This window comes from Apteryx rowi, unplaced genomic scaffold, assembly GCF_003343035.1.
Source record: "Apteryx rowi isolate R43461 unplaced genomic scaffold, aptRow1 scaffold_254, whole genome shotgun sequence".
Taxonomy (NCBI): Eukaryota; Metazoa; Chordata; class Aves; order Apterygiformes; family Apterygidae; genus Apteryx; species Apteryx rowi.
The window spans coordinates 674,931-692,365 of record NW_020448908.1 but is presented as its reverse complement, the minus strand read 5'-3'; the positions used below and the strand labels follow the sequence as shown (position 1 = coordinate 692,365).

Below are 17,435 nucleotides of genomic sequence, written 5' to 3'. Positions count from 1 at the left end.
CACAATTCAGTGTTCAGCAAGTGGAGATCTTAAAGCTGAATCTTTCAGGTTGCATATTTTTTAATGTTTTCTCCCCCTCCGATTATTAGTTAATAGTAAATGTGTATCATTTTCCTATTTGATATTGTTAGTTGAGGTCATCTGTGCATACTTTTAGCTGGCCTCAGTTCTTTAATTTATCTATGATCAAGTTCAAGATACTATGTATGCTTTACCACAGTTAGTACTAGCCTGTTGAATTTAGTGCACAGTTAAATTCTGTGAATGTATACAAAATGGTGACATTCTTAATAAAAATAAGACGCAAAACTTGCTTTATCTGAAATTTCTTGAACAACACCTAATTTCTTCTTTGAATGAAAGCAAAATAATGGAATGGAATGACTGTTACCCAGCTATTGTTATCTTATTTACAGACTACATTTCTTAAGTTGAGTGTGACTTGCACTGAGTGATGGTTTCAAATGATTAAACAAAATCTCCCTCCCCCAGCCCTATGGGTGCCCTAATGTTTAATTCTTCATGCCATCAAGTTCCAGGAGATAAGGTTAACTTTAGAAGATAAGAAAAAGTAGGGAAAATGAGATCCGAGTAGTAGCCACTTATAGTTTGTTTAATTACTATTAGGTGGCACTTCATCCAATAAAATTAATTTTTAAAATTGTTTTTGTGAATTGCTTTATACTGTTCCAAGAAAAAAAAAGTGTTAACTGAAGTTGATTGAAAAGAGAGAGACTTTGTTTCCCTGTTCTTTTCAGTATTTATTTTTTGCTTGCAAATAACACGATTATGTTACCACACTTGATGATGGCTAATTCTCCTGCATGAAGTCTTAAGTGCACTAGTTAACTTGTAATCAGGAAGATTATTATGTCTTTACCTGACAATATTATATTGTCTTTACCTGTTGTTCGGGTAACTACCTTCATAATAAATTTTGCGAACAGAAGGTTTTTTGACACGCAGTTTTTGTCTGTGGAATCTGAGAATAGAATCATAGAATCATATGCATTTGACTAATTGAATAATATGGTTTTTATTTGGAATTCTTTACCCTTGCAAAGAAATAACATGAGGGCTTCATTAATTTTTAGTAGCATTCTGTAATATTTGTTTTTTTTGAAATGCTGACCAGTTCACACACCCAGAATTTCTTAGGTATATGCTTGTTGCATTCTTAACTTTTGCACTGGCGTAAAATATGACCCTTTGGAACAAAGCAGACTGTTTTGCTGGCTCATGTTTCAGGTATTTCTAGGTTCTATCTTAAGTTTACAGGACAACAAGAAAAGTAATTTTTCAGTCCACAAAAAGCATTTTAATTTCCAAGAAACAGAGCATTTAAAACTAAAATTTTTCTTTTCATATAAGCTGGTAGTTTAGTAAATACAAGTCAGGGTAGTTTTCTGTGTATTTGATTATTTCCTCTGCAGATTCTGCTATTTTTCTCACTTATGCCTTGTGTCTAACTGTACTTTTGGACAAAAAAAAAATATATATATATGAGAGTGTTTATGAAATGGCAGATATGTGATATAAATTTATAGACTTCTTGAAAACCGGACATATGCAAAAAAATTGTTGTTCTTTTAAATGACTCGTATTTCAGTTATGTGACCTTTTTATAGGTAAACTGCACAAGAATCAGGGGCCACAATGAATTGTTCTATATTTCGCTATTTGATGGTCAGAGTAATGCTCCTGAAAATTTTGCTTTATGCTAAGCCTTTGTAATAAGGCACATCCAGATTTGGTTTTCTATGAATCGCTTCTCTCTTTTTTTTTTCCCCCTCTTTTTCTTTTTTCTTCTCAGCCCTTTTAACCACAAAAATATAACTTGTATATCGTAAACAAATCTTAAGTTGGATTCCCCTAAGCTTTGGAAGACTTACCCTAAGATGTAAGTCATATAAGTAAATACGTTTTCTCAACGTTTTAAAAAAAAAAACACTCCAAAGCTTATTATATTTATGAAAATAGTAACTGTTATTCTCCATCACAGCTACAGGATCTTCCTTTTGAATTCTTGGAATAAGTGGAAAAGTCCTACTTCCATTTGAGTCTGCCTTCACTGTGTCTTGAAAAAATCATGTATTCAAAACCTTAGTGAGCTTTTAAATCTTACCTGTCAGCTGTTCACTGAAATTATTTAAAGGAATAATGACAATAGGATTTCTTCATTTTAAAAGTAAAATTTCATATAATGTGTGGTACCTTTATTGTATTTCAACAACACTGAATGCAAAGGTCCTCATCTAGATTTTTATGGCAATGACAGCAGGGGTATTGTTTGGAGAAAAGTAATTTTAAAAGTAGTCCTCTTTTTGCATCATATCCTCTTTCTTTTTCAGATATTAGCAGAAATAAAATGAGGAATTGTGAGCATCCGGAAAAGTACAGATAAAACTTAATTTAACTACAGTGAATGAAAGTTGGCCTTGGGTTTAAAGAAATACAAATAGATGCATTTATTTGAAAATATGAATTATAGATACAGCGCAGAGCGGAAAAGGCAGGAGTGGGGGTCTTTCTATAATACATATCCAGCCAGGCATAGGTCTATTATTTAAAGTTGCATTTAATATTCAGTACAATATTTCAAGCTTGTCTGGGAAGGTATAGCCATGTCAGCTAGTAGAGTGGCATTTTTTCCTATGTTCGAAGTTACTGTATTGTAGACCAGAGACCAGTATTTGCAGAATGTATTCAGCTGAAATTTAAAACTATAAATTCCATGTGTTTTCCAAAAAACCCAAATAATACCTTTTCCTTGACATTCAAAAAAAGAAGGTTGTACAAAGCAAATTTTAGAAGTGGGATATAAAGCAAACATTTGCTCTGCAAGCGCTCCTGTTAACATCATCCTCTTCACCAAATGCTAAAATTAGACAGTACCGGATTTTATTTTAGATTTAAATTAGTATTATTTATATAAAATACTTTTATAACATTTTATGCAAAAACCTCAAGAAAGCAAACTTTTGCATACTTCAGTACTAAATATTGGAATATATTTTTGGAATAGTTTTGCTGATTGCTGCCGTATACTTAAATGTGTTTTAGAAAGCTCAAACAGACTTATAAGCTGAATGTTAAAATGTGTTATGTCTCCTTAGTGTTTTTTGCTGAAGTAAATTGGATTCTCTTACATTATTTCTTACTGGAAAAACTTTGCATTTATTTTATGGATAATTACAGAAAGACTTTTATTTTTTTATTATTATTTTATTTTTATTTTTTTACTTTTGACTGGGTGGTGAAATTTCCCACAAAACGTCTGTCTCCAGACTCATTAGTAAAACCCCTCACCATTAACAGGAAATATCACAATAAAACTCTTTGCAGTGCAGTTGCACAAGAGTAAATAAATGTTGGTTTTACCAGCTAAAAGCTAACAAATTTAGCATTCTGATGAGTGGATGTAGGTTGCTGTGGTCCCAAACCACCGACAGGCTTTTTTTGTGTTTGTGGAGTTTTTGTTTGGCTCCAGTCCTCCGGCTGTTTTCGTAGACTGCTGAGACATGGAGGCAGGGGCATGCAACCAGCGGTTTTTTGTTCTTTGGTGGGAGGAAGACAGAATTAAGGAAATAAGTGCAAGGATGAAGTGAGGAAAACAGTGAGCAAATTTTTATTTGATTCCAGAAGAACTAGCCTCATACAGCTTGGTGTACTTGATTTGTATATTTAATGTGTTTTATTTCTTGTATTTTTCATATAATTTTTCTGCCTTTTTTGGTAAATTTATTTATTAACCCATTTTCCATTTTCATTTTTTAGTTTGGAAATGAAGAACAGCAGCTGGCATGGGCAAAGCGTGAGAGTGAAAAAACAGAGCAAGAAAGACTAGCTCGATTGCGGAGACAAGAACAAGAAGACCTTGAGTTGGCTATCGCACTCAGTAAGGCTGATATGCCAAGCTCTTAAGCAGAGGTTCTTTGGCTCTACCCTGTCCAAGTGAAACCTTTAAACGTGGCTTTTATAAAAGTACTAAATTCTTGGTTTATGTTGTGAAAATAATTCTAGTCACCTTCAACTCTAAGCAAGACTGGCTGGTTATATCAAGCTGGGCTCTGTGTGGCTTTTCAAGTGCATAATATACAGGAAACACTGTATAAGATGTATTATATGTTCTAGGTAAAATTTACTGCTTGTAAGAAATTTAACATGATCCTAAGACATTGAAAGCAAAGTTTCTTTATCTTGAAGACAATGTTGCATATAGTAAACTGCAACTTGTGAATCTGGCTTTTTATTACCCGAATTACATTGTTTTTTGAGGCTGCAGTATGCAATTAAAAGAAAATGTCATAAAAAGATAATATTTATAGAATTAGCTTTCACTTATTATTAATTGAATTATTCATGGTAGGCTAATGAGTACAAATCCATCTCTGTCAAAGTCTTCAGCACAAATTCATTATTAGATGTTCCCTTTTTATCAAGGAGATGCAGCTCTTAAGAAAGAATCTGACAATTTATATATGCTAAATACAAACACAGAGAACTCTATAAAATACTTTGAATTTGAAGCCTGTACGAATGGGTAGTTCTTCTTATTTAAACATTTATTTGCATTGAGTTTTAATAATTATATGTGATGTTGTAAAAGAGGGAGTTAATCCGGTTGTAGTAAATTGATGACAAATGATGACTTTGGCAATTTGGCAATTAAATCATTAGGTAAAATCATGCTTTATCTCAAAAGCAAATATGATTACAGGACTGTGATAAAAGTTTGAGGTCTTTAATGTAAGATCAAACAACTGAAAACTTACTAAGTTGGAGCTGTGCTCTTCCCTGCAACTTATTTTACCTTCTTTTACTCCAAGCACCGGAAAATAGATCATATTATTTGTATTATCCAACTGACCGTGTGAGACGGTCTCTACCTCTGTTTCTTTAATTCCACTGGTCTTATATTATGGGGATACAGATCAAAAATAGTTTAGCTGAAATATGGCCAAGTTGAAACAGATTTTATTTGCCAAATACATGTTCATGCATAAGTTATAGAAGTATTGGTAGGCTGGATTGGCTTTAAAAGGCAGGTTGCAGTACTAAGTCCAAATAGGAACAGATTTTAGATACACCTGTAGAACTCAGTATATTCCCTTGGTAAAGATAATACAGAATACATTTTACATGTCATATCTAAAATAAGTCTTTATGGTAAGTTTGTGAATTATCTACTAAATCACTTACTTAAAATGCCTTTCTTGGTAACTACAGGAATTCTAACACTTCAGTTGTCTTTGCCTTGGACTTTTATGTCTAAATAGAGTAGACACCTAGCACTAAATTTTCAAAATGTCCTTCTTGTACGTCTGCTTTCCTATCCTTGGTTCTGTAGGAATACAAACTGGGTACTTAACGTTCTGTGTTTTTACTGATGCAGCCCTCATCTTGTAACATTTTCTCTATTTTTTGGAAAATGAGGTATTCCTTCATCATCTTTAATGCATTTACATTTCTTACGCCCTTGCTTCCTTATTTTTATTTTTCATGATACAGTGATAGTGCCTGTTTATTGAATGAAAACAGTCTGTCTCCATCCTGTTCCAATTGCCTTATTCTAGAGGCTTTCCTTACGCAGAGGCAAGGATCAGATTAGATTATTTTAATCTAATTAGTAGTTTTCAATTCTGAAATGCAGCTAAAACATAACGTTTCTTGTCTGCAGCTTTTCCGAGTAGGTGTATCAGTGAGTGTGTGTCTGTGTGTATGTGTGCACACACAGATACACGCGTCCATCCATTTACCTATGTGGCAATGCATTTGACAAAACTGAAAATCCATATCTCAATATACATTTCCAGGAGTCACAGTTCTGCAGTTGCTGTGTATCTCCTGTGGTAACGGTACTACAAATACTGTGAATCTTTAATTTGCCTCAGAAGAGGAGAATATGCATTCTGGTGTGAAAAGAACCATATGATGATCTCCAGTACCATATTTTAATGACCTCTTGCGAATGCACTAGGAGATATTTCTAACTGTGCAGAACTTGACTTGATGTCCCTTCCCATTCTAGTAATTTTCCTCTAAAATCTGTTAGATTAAATGATCAAACCTGAGTTCAAAATGTCAACAAATTCTCTTTTCTGTTGGTCTACTGGACTCCAGGTGTCTGAAAACAAATTTGGCCTATCTATAGCTAACATGAGATAAACCTTTTGCTATGAAAGAGCAATTTTCAAAATTGTGTAAGATTCTCCTTTTCATTTTCATCTGGGCCTGAGTCTTTGTGGCGTCTCCTCTGCTATAATAAAACACCGTTCATATGTAGTGCCGTTTTATGAAGGAAAGCCACTTTCGGACTACTGCTTGGACGATGCCACTCCAGTGGGACAAGTGGATAAAAGCAGCTTGATTCATTTTTCCTGGGTAGTCACCATGACAAGACTTCTGCTTGTCAGTTCTCTGAAACAGTGTAATTTATAATGCTTCTGAGGCAATGAGTTGGCATTTTCAAGATGTTCAGCGGGCAGCCAGAAATGTGAATTAATTTAGCATTCCACATGGCGTTAGAACTAATTGCTCACTTTCCTGTTTCCTTACGGACTTGTTCTCCACATTTGCTTGGACAGTAACAGCAGATCAAGCGAATTGACAAGTGCAGAACACGTCCTCTGTGCAGAGTGTATTAGCATTAGCAGTCCTAGGTTTACTGAAACACTTTTGATTCCAAATTTTAGACACTGCAGTACAGCTGTGATTTCTCCCCATCGTATTTAATACAGGTTTTCCATGAAAAAGGAAGTTTGACACCATTCTTCCCTTATGCATGTAACTTAGTGTTTTCTATAATACCTATACTCGCTCTTCTGAGACGAGACTTTATTGCAAGATATTGATCTTATTCTTCCTCCAGAACAGTGAAATTTAAAGCACAAATAGGCCTGTTGCTATTTGGGCAGATAAATATGTACAATGCAAGATATATAAAATGTGAGTATACACAATGCATATACAGTGTATATTATAAGATTCATATTATTTGTGTGTATGTGTATATATATATATATAGCGTATTGTATAATGTAATAATAGTGTGTGTATATACTATATATGTTCACATACTATGTCTAGTATATAGTTACTTCTACTGTACATAAAATGTGTATATACAATGAATATGTAGAATATTCATATATATTCTATATATTAAAGTTTGTGTGTATGTATGTATTCTCTATACAGAGATGGATACAGAAATGGAATCTATACAGAAATGGAAATTAGATCATGGCTCTTATAATTTCAAAGTTCTGGTGAAAGAAAAAAAAAAGGAGAAATTACTACTTCTAATAAATTTTTTTTTTCAAGAATACTTTTCATTGGCATGAAAAACTGTGTTCACTAGTTGTGCCAAGGGTAAGAGAGAAACCTGGCAGAAAGTAGGTATCATCTGTGCTGGGTATGATTCACATGGTGTTGAGTTTTTAAAGTGTCTGTTTGAAATGTCGTCTCAATTTCTTATTTCTCGCACATGTTGTTCACGTGATGTCAGCTTTTCTTTTTCTTAGGCTGTGGCAATGATTTTTCTCTTACATTTGCTTGTAGGTTCAGTTCTCTTTTTTTTTTTCTTTTTTTTTCTTTTTTTTTTTCCACTTTTAAAAAAATTATTTTTAAAGAACTAGTCTCCCCCTTCCTCCTCCCCCCACCCACAAACAAAACAGGCGCACTGAGGTGGAAAACATGTTTTTCTTGCCTCATTCCAGTTACAGAGGTTGCGTATAATCGTCATCTGGGTTTCAGCTCTGTTTTTCCTCCGTTTCCACCTAAGCTTTTGCTGCAGCGGGAGGAATGCCTATGCGCTGCATTCCTGGCCGTGGGGAAAGAATAGAGGTGCTTCTACTTTCTGCTTGGATAAATGACCAGACTCTGTGGTGCATTGAGCAATCACAAAAGGGTTTAGTAGACTTTTATAGCGGCACGTGTATTTTGTGCAGAGCACAGTCACCGCTGGAATGACTCATGGAAAACCATGAATTGCACGCAGCGCCGAGGCACAACAGTTCAAACCGGAAAGACCGACAATTTTGCACATTGAACCTGTGCATGCAAACTCTGCATGTCGGACACAGATATCAGATTACTTGCGTATGCCGTTATAGACCAGTGTGCGCACATTTGCCTCAAGTGGTTTCCTGAAGTTATCTTCAAAATGCTCTCGTTGTAAAGCATACCAGTCCTCCTGCAATAAAAACAGATGCTCGTAAAAGTAGTGCTTCGATAATACTGCTGTATGAAACAGTTTTGTGTTGGCAAACTGTTCCTTATGAAGCCTCTGCCCTGTGGGGATCCTTACGGTATTTTGTTCGTGTAACGTAGGAAATTGCAGGCTGTGTCTGACAGCGTGTAGCTTTTTTTTTAATTCCCGCCTGTGAAATCCGTCGTCAGAAATTTTGTAGAAATTATTTTGTCATTTTACGCTAAAAGATAATGCACTTTTCTTGGATTCTTATAATCCTTTGGGGGTTACTATGGCTTCTTTCGCGTTGCTCCGTTGAGGAGGGTGTTTGTGCGTTCGGACCCAAGGCCCAAGGAATTTTGRTCCAAATAGCGTCGCCTTCCCTCGGGCTGGGGCTGCGTTTCTGCCTTCCGGCTTTTATTCCTCCCTCTCAGGAATTTCGTTTCTGCTTAATCCTAATGCGGAGAATGAATTTGGTTAAACTGATTTGATCTGTGCTAATAACGATCCAGTTCGAATAACTTTGCCAGTGTAACAGTTGAGTTCTGTGTTGTGTGTCCACGGCTGCATCCCTCTGTAGACTGCGCAACAAGCCTGTTCTTAGAAAGGAGTTTTGCTTGGAGTGCGGTGGAATCATAGAGACTTTATTTTTAGAGTAAATATGTTAACTCTTTATTATTCATTGACACATTTGTTTTCTCAGTTGATATACTGCTCTTTTTACTTGAAAGTTTTATAAATAAAGGCTAATTTGTTATAAAGCGGGATTTTCATTTTTGCAACTTCTGCCTTCCCCTTTAATTTTAACTTTAAAAGGAAAACTCGTAGTGAACGTGGCTCCTTCTGCTGTTACAATGGTACAGTGCGTTTCTTAGTGCCCCTTTTAATATGGCTTTCTTTAGTCTGACCTAAAAAAGGTGGAAACGTAAAGTGGAAACTGCAACGTTGACCTGAATTTGACTAATATCTCCAAATATGTACATTCTTGTAGTTATATTTATCTTTCAAATATCATAACAAATTGAAAGAAAGGTATTTTGATTTTAACCCATCTCATGTGTTTATTGTTTAATATAATAAGAGAAATGTTATTGTTTAATATAATAAATGAAAAGTTACTTTTTGGAGCTCTGAGACTGCGGCAATTGTTCTTTCACCTTTTTGTCCCTGATCTCACAAGCTGTCAAGTTTGCGGCTCTCGCTTAGAACAACTGCTTTACTATTCTCTACGGTGAGACTTTTTCTTTTCTTTTGGCCGGTGCCCTGTCGGCGCCGTTTTCCCTTCCATCCTGCCCCTTCCTCCTCCTCCTCCTCCTCCTCCTCCTGGCCGCGTTTGCTCCGTAGTGCCCGCTCCGAAAACCCGGCGCCGCTCCCTGCCCGAAGCGGCGTGCCGCAGCGCTCGGCGTTGGCGCGATTTGCACGGGGAGGGACCGGAGAGATGCCCGAGGACGAACCCTTTCGGCCTGGTGGGGAAACGCCTCGCTGTCGTGCTCTCCTGCTTTACTCGCTTTGACTCGTTCTTCTCCCCTCCGCTTGTTCCGTTTCCTCGGCTTTGGCATGTGGTGGCGCGTCGCCTCGGCTTGCCGGGGCAGCTCCATCCGGAAACGTCTCTCCAGCAAGATTTCTAGCGCGCTGGCGTCTGGCAGCCAGGATTTTGTGAGAGCGTGTCGCGAGCCGGGTGCTCGCGTCGGTCCCAGCCGATCCCCAGGCCCCCGTGCAGAGCGGCGGCCTTGCCATAGGCACCCGGCTCGGCAGGGAGCGTTCGCAAGCGCAAACTCGAGCATCGAGCTGCGAGTTAACCTCCAAAGCAAACGCAGCGCGGGTTGACTGCTCCGTCCCTAAACACGACCCGTGACCCCCGTGCGCTGTGAAAGTCGAAGCCCTGGGGACCTTCCCCGCTTCCTCGCCCCAGCTGCCGACGGCGGATGCATCTTTTTCTCCGGAGGAGAATATTGCCGGCTCTCCTGCCGGCCGTGCATCGCTGTGAACAAGTCGCTCTGGACGTTTCCTACCTCTTGTCTGGTTCTAGGTGCTGCTCTTCTGGAAAAGGGAGTATAAGCACTTTTTAATTTAACGACAGCAATTAAAGCTTTATTTTGCCGCTGATGCAGCATCTCTTGCGAGCGCCGGAGCCTTTGCTATCGGCTGTTCCCGTAACGCCCTTTGCTGCGTGCTATAAAATCGTGACGTCAAAACCATTTACGCTGTCATCGCGCGTGGGCTGTAAAATAAGTCGTCACTGGCATTTGGGTTTTTTTTGTGTGTGTTTTGGTTGTATTTAGCCCCAGGTTCGGTAGCTTCTCTCCTAATGCTTTGAGCTCGCAGGGGATGTCCAGTGTGATAGCCCAGATGTTTCCTGATGACTTAATGATAGCTCAGACCTCCAGGAATGCCCTGAACTATAAGGGCAAAAAACCAAAGTCAAACTGATTTAAAGGGATACCATATCTATAATTATACTATACCATATCATAATCCTGCAACAGGTATGTTCATGGGCGGTTTCTGTGTTGCTGAATTTATGCTTACTGCAAAGGATGGAATAACACTTTTGCTTTACCGGAAGGAATTATATTTGAAGCAGGTAAAGAAGCAGGTAAGAAATGCTAAATATATTTGCGGAGTAAATAAAAACTGTGTTGCTCCAGCTCTCCTTGTGCTTAGAAAGGGGGTTTTTGCAAAGTTAAAGCATCTCCCTTCCGTAAAGCAGTGCCTGTGACTCATTTTTGTGTCTACATAAAATATTATAAGATCAAATAATTGTGGCTGAAAACATAGACCTCAAAAGATTAAATCAGACGTCTTTTCTGCCTGAYGAGTTTAGGATAAATCCCTGTCTCCTCCGTGCGCTTCAAGACGAGCGTGGAGCCTTGTGGCAGTGGCTCTTCGAGGGCCTCGAGACACCTCGGGAAAGCCAGGTTTGGCCACGGTACTGAGCGCGCTCCAGCCCTTAGGGCAGGCGACTATTTTTTTTTTTCTCCCTCTTAATTTCTAGGGGGTTCGGGTTGGATTTGCCTTTCATTGGTCCCTCCACGCACACGCGCTAGTTACCAGTAGCGAGGGCTCCATGACTTTTGTAGCTGTTTTACTTAAATATAGCAAAGAAATTGCTGGTGCTTGGGATTCTGGCTTAGAGAATTAAATTTAAGAAAAGCCTAACAGCTACTGTGTGTTATAGGTGCGCAAAATAGCTCTGGAAACCACAGAGCTTCGACCACAGAAAGCCACAGAGCCGCACAATCCTATAATTGACGAAGGGACAAACTTTTTTTGGCTCTTCTTGTGGACGGAGGAGCAACGCGCGGCGGGAGCAAACGTTTCCAGGCCCTTTGCGGGCGGCTCGGCGCACCCGAGCGCTCGCACGTGCCCCCCAGCCCCACGCGCCGAAACGGAAGGTGCTGCCAGCTGCGAGGCCGGAACAAATTTTCACGGCTCCCGCGGTCGAGCCGGAGGGGTCTTCCACCCCGCCACCGCTTTAGGTGAGAGAAGAGCCGTTTTGGGTGAGAAAAAAGCCATTTTGGGTGCACCCGGCGGGGACCGAGCCGGCTCCAGCCAGTGCCTGCGCGGGAAGGGGCTCCGGCTCCGGGCATTTGCTGCAGCTTTCGCTGGGAGCCCGGGGTTGGATTTCTGCGCTTCTGCGCTGAGCTGCTCTATCTAATCTGGCGATCGATCTTGCAAGTGCCGTGAGCCCATCACTGTGGTATCTTATAAGAATATGTGTGAAAATCTTGTTTACAACGGACTCGGCGTTTCCTCCTGTCGGGTTTGACTACGATTTTTTTTTTTTTTCCGGGTACGCTGCAAACAAATCCAGGATACCTGCAGCCTGCGAGGGAGGCCGCCGCGGGCAGCCCGGCGCTGCGCGCTTATGGGAAGAGGTATTCAGGATTGTCACGTAAATTAGAGCAAAATCACTTAAAACCTTCAGCCCTGCTGTCCCAGTACTAGAAGACGTTGTCGAGTTAGAGGTTTCCTGCCAGCCAAGGGGAAACCCGGTAGACTAGTGGGATCACACCGGCACAGCTTTGGCTGTCCCGATTGAAGGCAATTAAAGGGGGAAAAAAACCAAAAGTTGACAATTAGTCATGATAGAGCGCAGAAGAATGAGCTCAGCAGCTCGCTCTTTCTGCCGTACCATTATCTAGAGATTCAAGGACCTGCAGCTTCCTGTAAAGACCACACAGAAGTTATCGCGTGTGCCGTGCCTCCAGTTGAAATGACAGCGGGCACGGGCTTTTGTTATTACTGTGTCGTGCCCCTGTGCTCTCCCCACGCACACGGTTTTCAGAGGCCTTTATTTTACATATGTATGCATGCATATAGATATGCACACGCAGATATAAAAGGATGGCTTTGTCCTATTTTCGGTTGAGTTGCAGCAAGTATAAATGCTTGGCAGACACAACCTGCTCCTTTTGACGTAGCGAGCAGCACATAATCGGTGGTGTCTGTCTGCACCGTTCATGGCAATTCGAATGCTGTTTGGGTACGTGGTGTCAGGCAGATAAGACGTGCCCCGTCTGCAGCCCTTGCAGCGAAGGCGAGCGCCGGCTGCAGGCTGTGAACGCTGCAGCTCGCCAGCTTGCCGGGGCAGAGGGAATTTCGGCCGTGCCCGGGCAGAGGGCATGCAGGCGCACATGCACGAGGGGTGCACGCTATTGCAGGGTGCCATACAGCAGCCATGTGGGTTGATTCAAGGCTTGGTGGACGCAGTAAAATTTCTCTCTGCTTGCAGGTGCAGTGCAGGTTCACATGCTGCTGCACTGGCTCAAGCTGGGTTTCATCCGGGTTATTTGGGAGAACATGGAAGCGGCCGGACCGACGGTCCACCAAGGCCGGTCCCCTGCCTCTGATAGAGGCCAGCGTGGGACGAGGTGAGCGGGACAAGCACGTCCTGGCGCTCCGAGCATATGTTCCTGGAGCTTCCCGCGCCCGCCGTGGGACCGTGCACCCGGGGGTGGCGGCACCCGGTGCGAGGCGGTGTCGCACCTCCGGGTCTCCCTTAATTACGTCACGCAGGAGGGAATGGTGTCTCACCGTAGCACTGAAACCAGGGCACAGCCAGAAACACTTTCGAATCGTCAGAAAGCACGAGGGGAAGCCGGTTCAAAGGTAAGCGTACGACTTAATTTCGAACTCGTGCTCTTCAGGCTCTGCGCAGCAAAGGGCTTGCTGAAATACGAAAATCTTCGGTGATGGGGAAAGAGAAGGAAATACCTAGAACTTTTGCAACAACGAGTGTGCTAATTTTAGAACATCTTTAAGTCATCCTCACTTTCTGGAATTATATTGTGCAATTTTTTTTTCTAGCAAATAAATGAGTTTTGTTTTTGACGAAGAAATGCTAAATCTCCCTTATATTTCACTTTGAAAGCGCTATAAAAGTGAAATGTGGAACTCATTCTTCCATGTCAATGATTAGAAGCCCAAAATACATCTGTTCCACATGAACAACTGCAGACTTTGCTTTCACAGAAGAATAGCTATATTTGTCGTTAGTTTGAATGTAGTCCTGTTGATTTCATTCTCGTGAAGTCTAACTTGTGGAGTCAGAAGAATGTCACAATCTTGTTTAAAAGTTCTGACTGTTGAGTTCTAAGTATCCAGATGTTCCAGAAAAATACTTTAATACCAAGCTCAGTCTGCATGTTTAGTTACCACAGGGTTTGTTTCAGAAGTAGCACGCCTTGCTGTTAAACTGTTGCTGTAAAAACAGAGGATCCTCATTATAGTTTCAGACTAATTGCATAGATAAACTGCTTGGACTTAGGATCTCACTTAGAGCCGTGGAAAAACTTTGGGGGCTCCCTTTGACTTGCTGCAGTTATTTGCTGCTATTGCAATATCCACTTTGTTTCAAATTAGTTTTCAGAAACAGGATCCCTGGCTAACTTTATTTTCCTCCAAAATAATAAATATCTTTATTAGCTCCTGAAATCTAGATATGATTCAAACCTCTTAAGCAAATTTATGTTTTAGGAATAAGTTATGAAGGTATTTTAGACTGTGCTGTGAATTTATGTTTAAATTCCACTACTGTTCTATTGGAATTTTGCACTGAGCTCTTGAGAGCAAGGATAATTTATGTACAAGGATGCCTTAAAATAAGCCTCCGTAATTACAAAAATGCAGTGTTTAAATTTATAGTAAAAACCCACACACTGCTGGCAAAACTATAACTGCATCTGGAAAACATTAAGGATGCTATTAAAATAGTCTAGCATAAACTAGAAATGAGACTGAAATTACAGTGTTGCTTACTTAACCATTTTTAGGAAGTATATTTTGACTGTGATCTACTCTCCTATTTGATTTTTTGATAAAACACTCTATTGTATCTTGTTTACCACCGAGGATGAATTACATACTTTGTTATCTATTTTAGAAAAACCCATAGCTCAGATTTTTAAGAGTCTTCTTACAATTGTTGATAATTTAAAACATAACCAGGTGGTGGTTGGTCCAGCCATCAGGGAAAAAGTAACAGGGAGATCTCAAAGGAGAATAAAAATCACAGCAATTAAAAACTTATTTTATTAAAAAGATGAAATGTTTTCAAACATTGAAAAATTATGTTTTTATAAAAACAGAAATAGGCAAAATACCCATTTGTCTTCTATTTACATATACAATATTTCTCATTGTATAAAACTATTTACAATATATAAAAAAAATTAGACAGTAAAATAGGTTATTTTCTTACAAGACATCAAGCCCTGTACTTCTAGTGTAGATCATGGCAGACAAGAATATTATTGCACCTGTGAAACAAACAGTCTAACAATAGGAGTGTTCTCTTAGCCATGCCTTCAACTGAGATCTAGGATAACATCGGTAGCTACAGTAACATTCATTTTATCTCCTCTAGGGTCAACTTCAGGCAGTTTCCATACAAACATTGTCTCGTAAAGCTTAGGACCGGGCAATCGGAATTGGGGGGGAAAAAAAATAATAAAAAAATAATAATAATAAAAAAAAAAAATCAGTATTTACAGCTTCTTCTATACAATCTGTATGGAGTCTTACGGGGTTTCCCCTTCACCGAAGCTGTATAAATAACCCCTGTTCCCCCCAACGGGCTGGGCAGGTACACGGCTACAGTCACGTCAAATTGTCTTCAGGAGCTGACTGGCTAAGTCTCCTCGTGTCAAATCCTCCTCCGCTTCCACGGCGAGAGCGTCGGTGCCTCCCTACGTAGTACCAGCTACAGGCTTCGGAACCATTCTGCACCTGAGCAGTTAAATATAATGTTCGCTGTGGGCAGGGGAGAGCCTCGAGGGCTACATGTGCCGCTTCATGTGCAAGGCCAGGTGGTCCGACCTGGAGAAGGCCCGGTCGCAGAGGTGGCACTGGAAGGGCCGGTGGCCGGTGTGCTTGCGATAGTGACGGGTGAGCTCGTCGGAGCGGGCGAACTTCCAGCCGCAGCCTTCCCAGTTGCAGTGGTAGGGCTTCTCACCTGGGGGAGGAAGCACAGCGGGACGGGACTCAGCGCCGCGCTCCCACGCACACGGGCGGGCAGCCGCCGCCAGGAGCCTTCCCGAACCGAGCGCCGCGGCACCTTCCGTTTACTCCCGAGCCCTTTCGTGGCAGGGTCTGTGGAGCCCGGCGAGCCCACACTTGCCGCTCCCTCGCTATCCCCTACCCGCGGGGGAGAGTCCCTAAGAAGGGGAGCAGCTATGCACCCTTAAAAAAGCCATTACCCATCTCTACACCCAGGAGGACGCTTGGACATCACAGCTCTCAACACCTGTGATATCTCAACCGGGTTTGCTCCCGCAGCTTAGAGGCACTAGAGGGTTAAAGCTCAGGCTGCGTTCGGCTCGGAAGCTATTCCACACGCCCGCGCTGGCCCTGCCGGAGGCACCCGGCCCTCTTTACCTGTGTGCGTCCGGAGGTGGGCCTTCAGGTGCGAGCTCTTGGTGTAGGTCTTGCCGCAGCCCGCGTAGGTGCACGTGTGAGTGGCCGTTCTCTTCCGGGGCCAGGAGCGCCGGCCTCTCTTCGGCTTGGAGTCCAGCAGCTCCAGAGGGGACGACGGCGGGGTGAGCACGCCGCGGGGCGCGGAGGGCTGTAAGGGCAGGTTGTCCTCGAAGAGGCCGAACTGGGAGGTGCTCTGGTACTGGAGATGGGGCTGCGGGTGGTGGAAGCCGGCGGGCGGGTGGTAGCTCGGCGGGAAGGGGACGGACGAGGGGCACATCATCGGCGCGTGGCAGTCGTTCATGACGAGGTCGTCGGGGCTCAGCGGCGGCGTCTCGGCCCCGGGGATCTGGGGGGAGCTGGCCACCCGGGGCTGCTCGTAGGCCAGCATGCAGGTCGCGTTGCCCTCCTGCTTGATCTTGGGGCACGCCTGGGGCACCAGGCCCAGCACCGGCCCGTAACTGTCCATGTCGGGCTCGGGCTTGATGTTCTCGACGAACTGCGGGCCCCCGAAGTTGGGCGTCACGAAGAAGCGCCCGTGGACGCTGCCGGGAGGGCAGAAGCCGGAGTCCATCTCGGACCTCATCATCTCCGGCACCATGCCGGCGGCGCCGTAGGGCGGGGGGCTGCCCTGCTCCAGGGCGCCGTAGCATCCCGGCGACGGGGTGCCCTGGTAAAAGCCGCCGCCGTCCCCGGGGGCAGCGGGATAGTCCCCGCCGACGGCGCCTTGGCCGTAGCCGTCGCTGCCCATGGAAAGGATAAAATCCAGCACGGTGTTGAGATCCTCGTCCTCCTTGCGGGGCGAGAGGCCGCCCCAGGCACCGCCGCCACCGCCGCCGGGGGCTTTGGCCTCCTGGTCGCACTTCCACCTCTGGGGAGGAGAGAAAAGCGGGGAAGGTTAGAGCCGCTCGGGGAAAGGCTGCGCGTGTGCGCGCGGGAAGGAGCAGCGCGGCGCCCCCCCCCCCGGCCCACCAGTGCGCTGAGCGGCGCCGGCCTCAGCGCGGCGCGGCGCGGGGGGCGTGGGGCGTGTTGGGGGGGCCCGGACTCACTTCGTGGAGCGCTTTCTCGCGGCAGGGGCTGGCGAAGGTGGCGAAGGAGGGCAGGATGGTGTCGCTGAGCGCCATGGTGCGGCCGGGCGGGACAGGCAGACGGCGCGGCGCGGCGAGCCGCCCTCCGCGGCTTATAACGCGGGCGCCGGCGCCCTCAAGCCAATTGCAGGGAGCGGAGGAAACGCGTCCCGGACGGGGCGGGCGGGAGGCAGCGGCTCGGGCGCAGCCTAAATTTAGCCCCGGTATAAAAGGACGCGGCGGCGGCGGCCCCCAGCCCG

General features: G+C 43.3%; 2 protein-coding genes across 6 annotated transcripts in view; one reads left to right on the top strand and one right to left on the bottom strand.

Moving 5' to 3' along the window:
* Positions 1–7,328, top strand: part of LOC112966761 (epidermal growth factor receptor substrate 15-like 1) — a 49,478-nt gene extending 42,150 nt beyond the window's left edge. For 4 of the 5 annotated variants that reach the window (XM_026067173.1, XM_026067171.1, XM_026067172.1 and 1 more), the window contains one exon: positions 3,778–7,328. In XM_026067173.1, the coding sequence (XP_025922958.1) occupies positions 3,778–3,924 (147 nt within the window). In that variant the 3' untranslated portion in view covers positions 3,925–7,328. The remainder of the gene's footprint in view (positions 1–3,777) is intronic. The other variant, XM_026067177.1, reaches the window with a different exon arrangement.
* Positions 7,329–14,715: 7,387 nt separating this feature from the next.
* On the bottom strand, positions 14,716–17,253 carry KLF2 (Kruppel like factor 2). The gene is made up of 3 exons (XM_026067170.1): positions 17,158–17,253; positions 16,073–16,979; positions 14,716–15,650 (listed from the first exon to the last, which is right to left on the bottom strand). The coding sequence occupies exons 1-3, from the start codon at positions 17,230–17,232 to the stop codon at positions 15,475–15,477; spliced, it is 1,158 nt and encodes a 385-aa protein (XP_025922955.1). The 5' UTR covers positions 17,233–17,253; the 3' UTR covers positions 14,716–15,474.
* Positions 17,254–17,435: the final 182 nt, after the last annotated feature.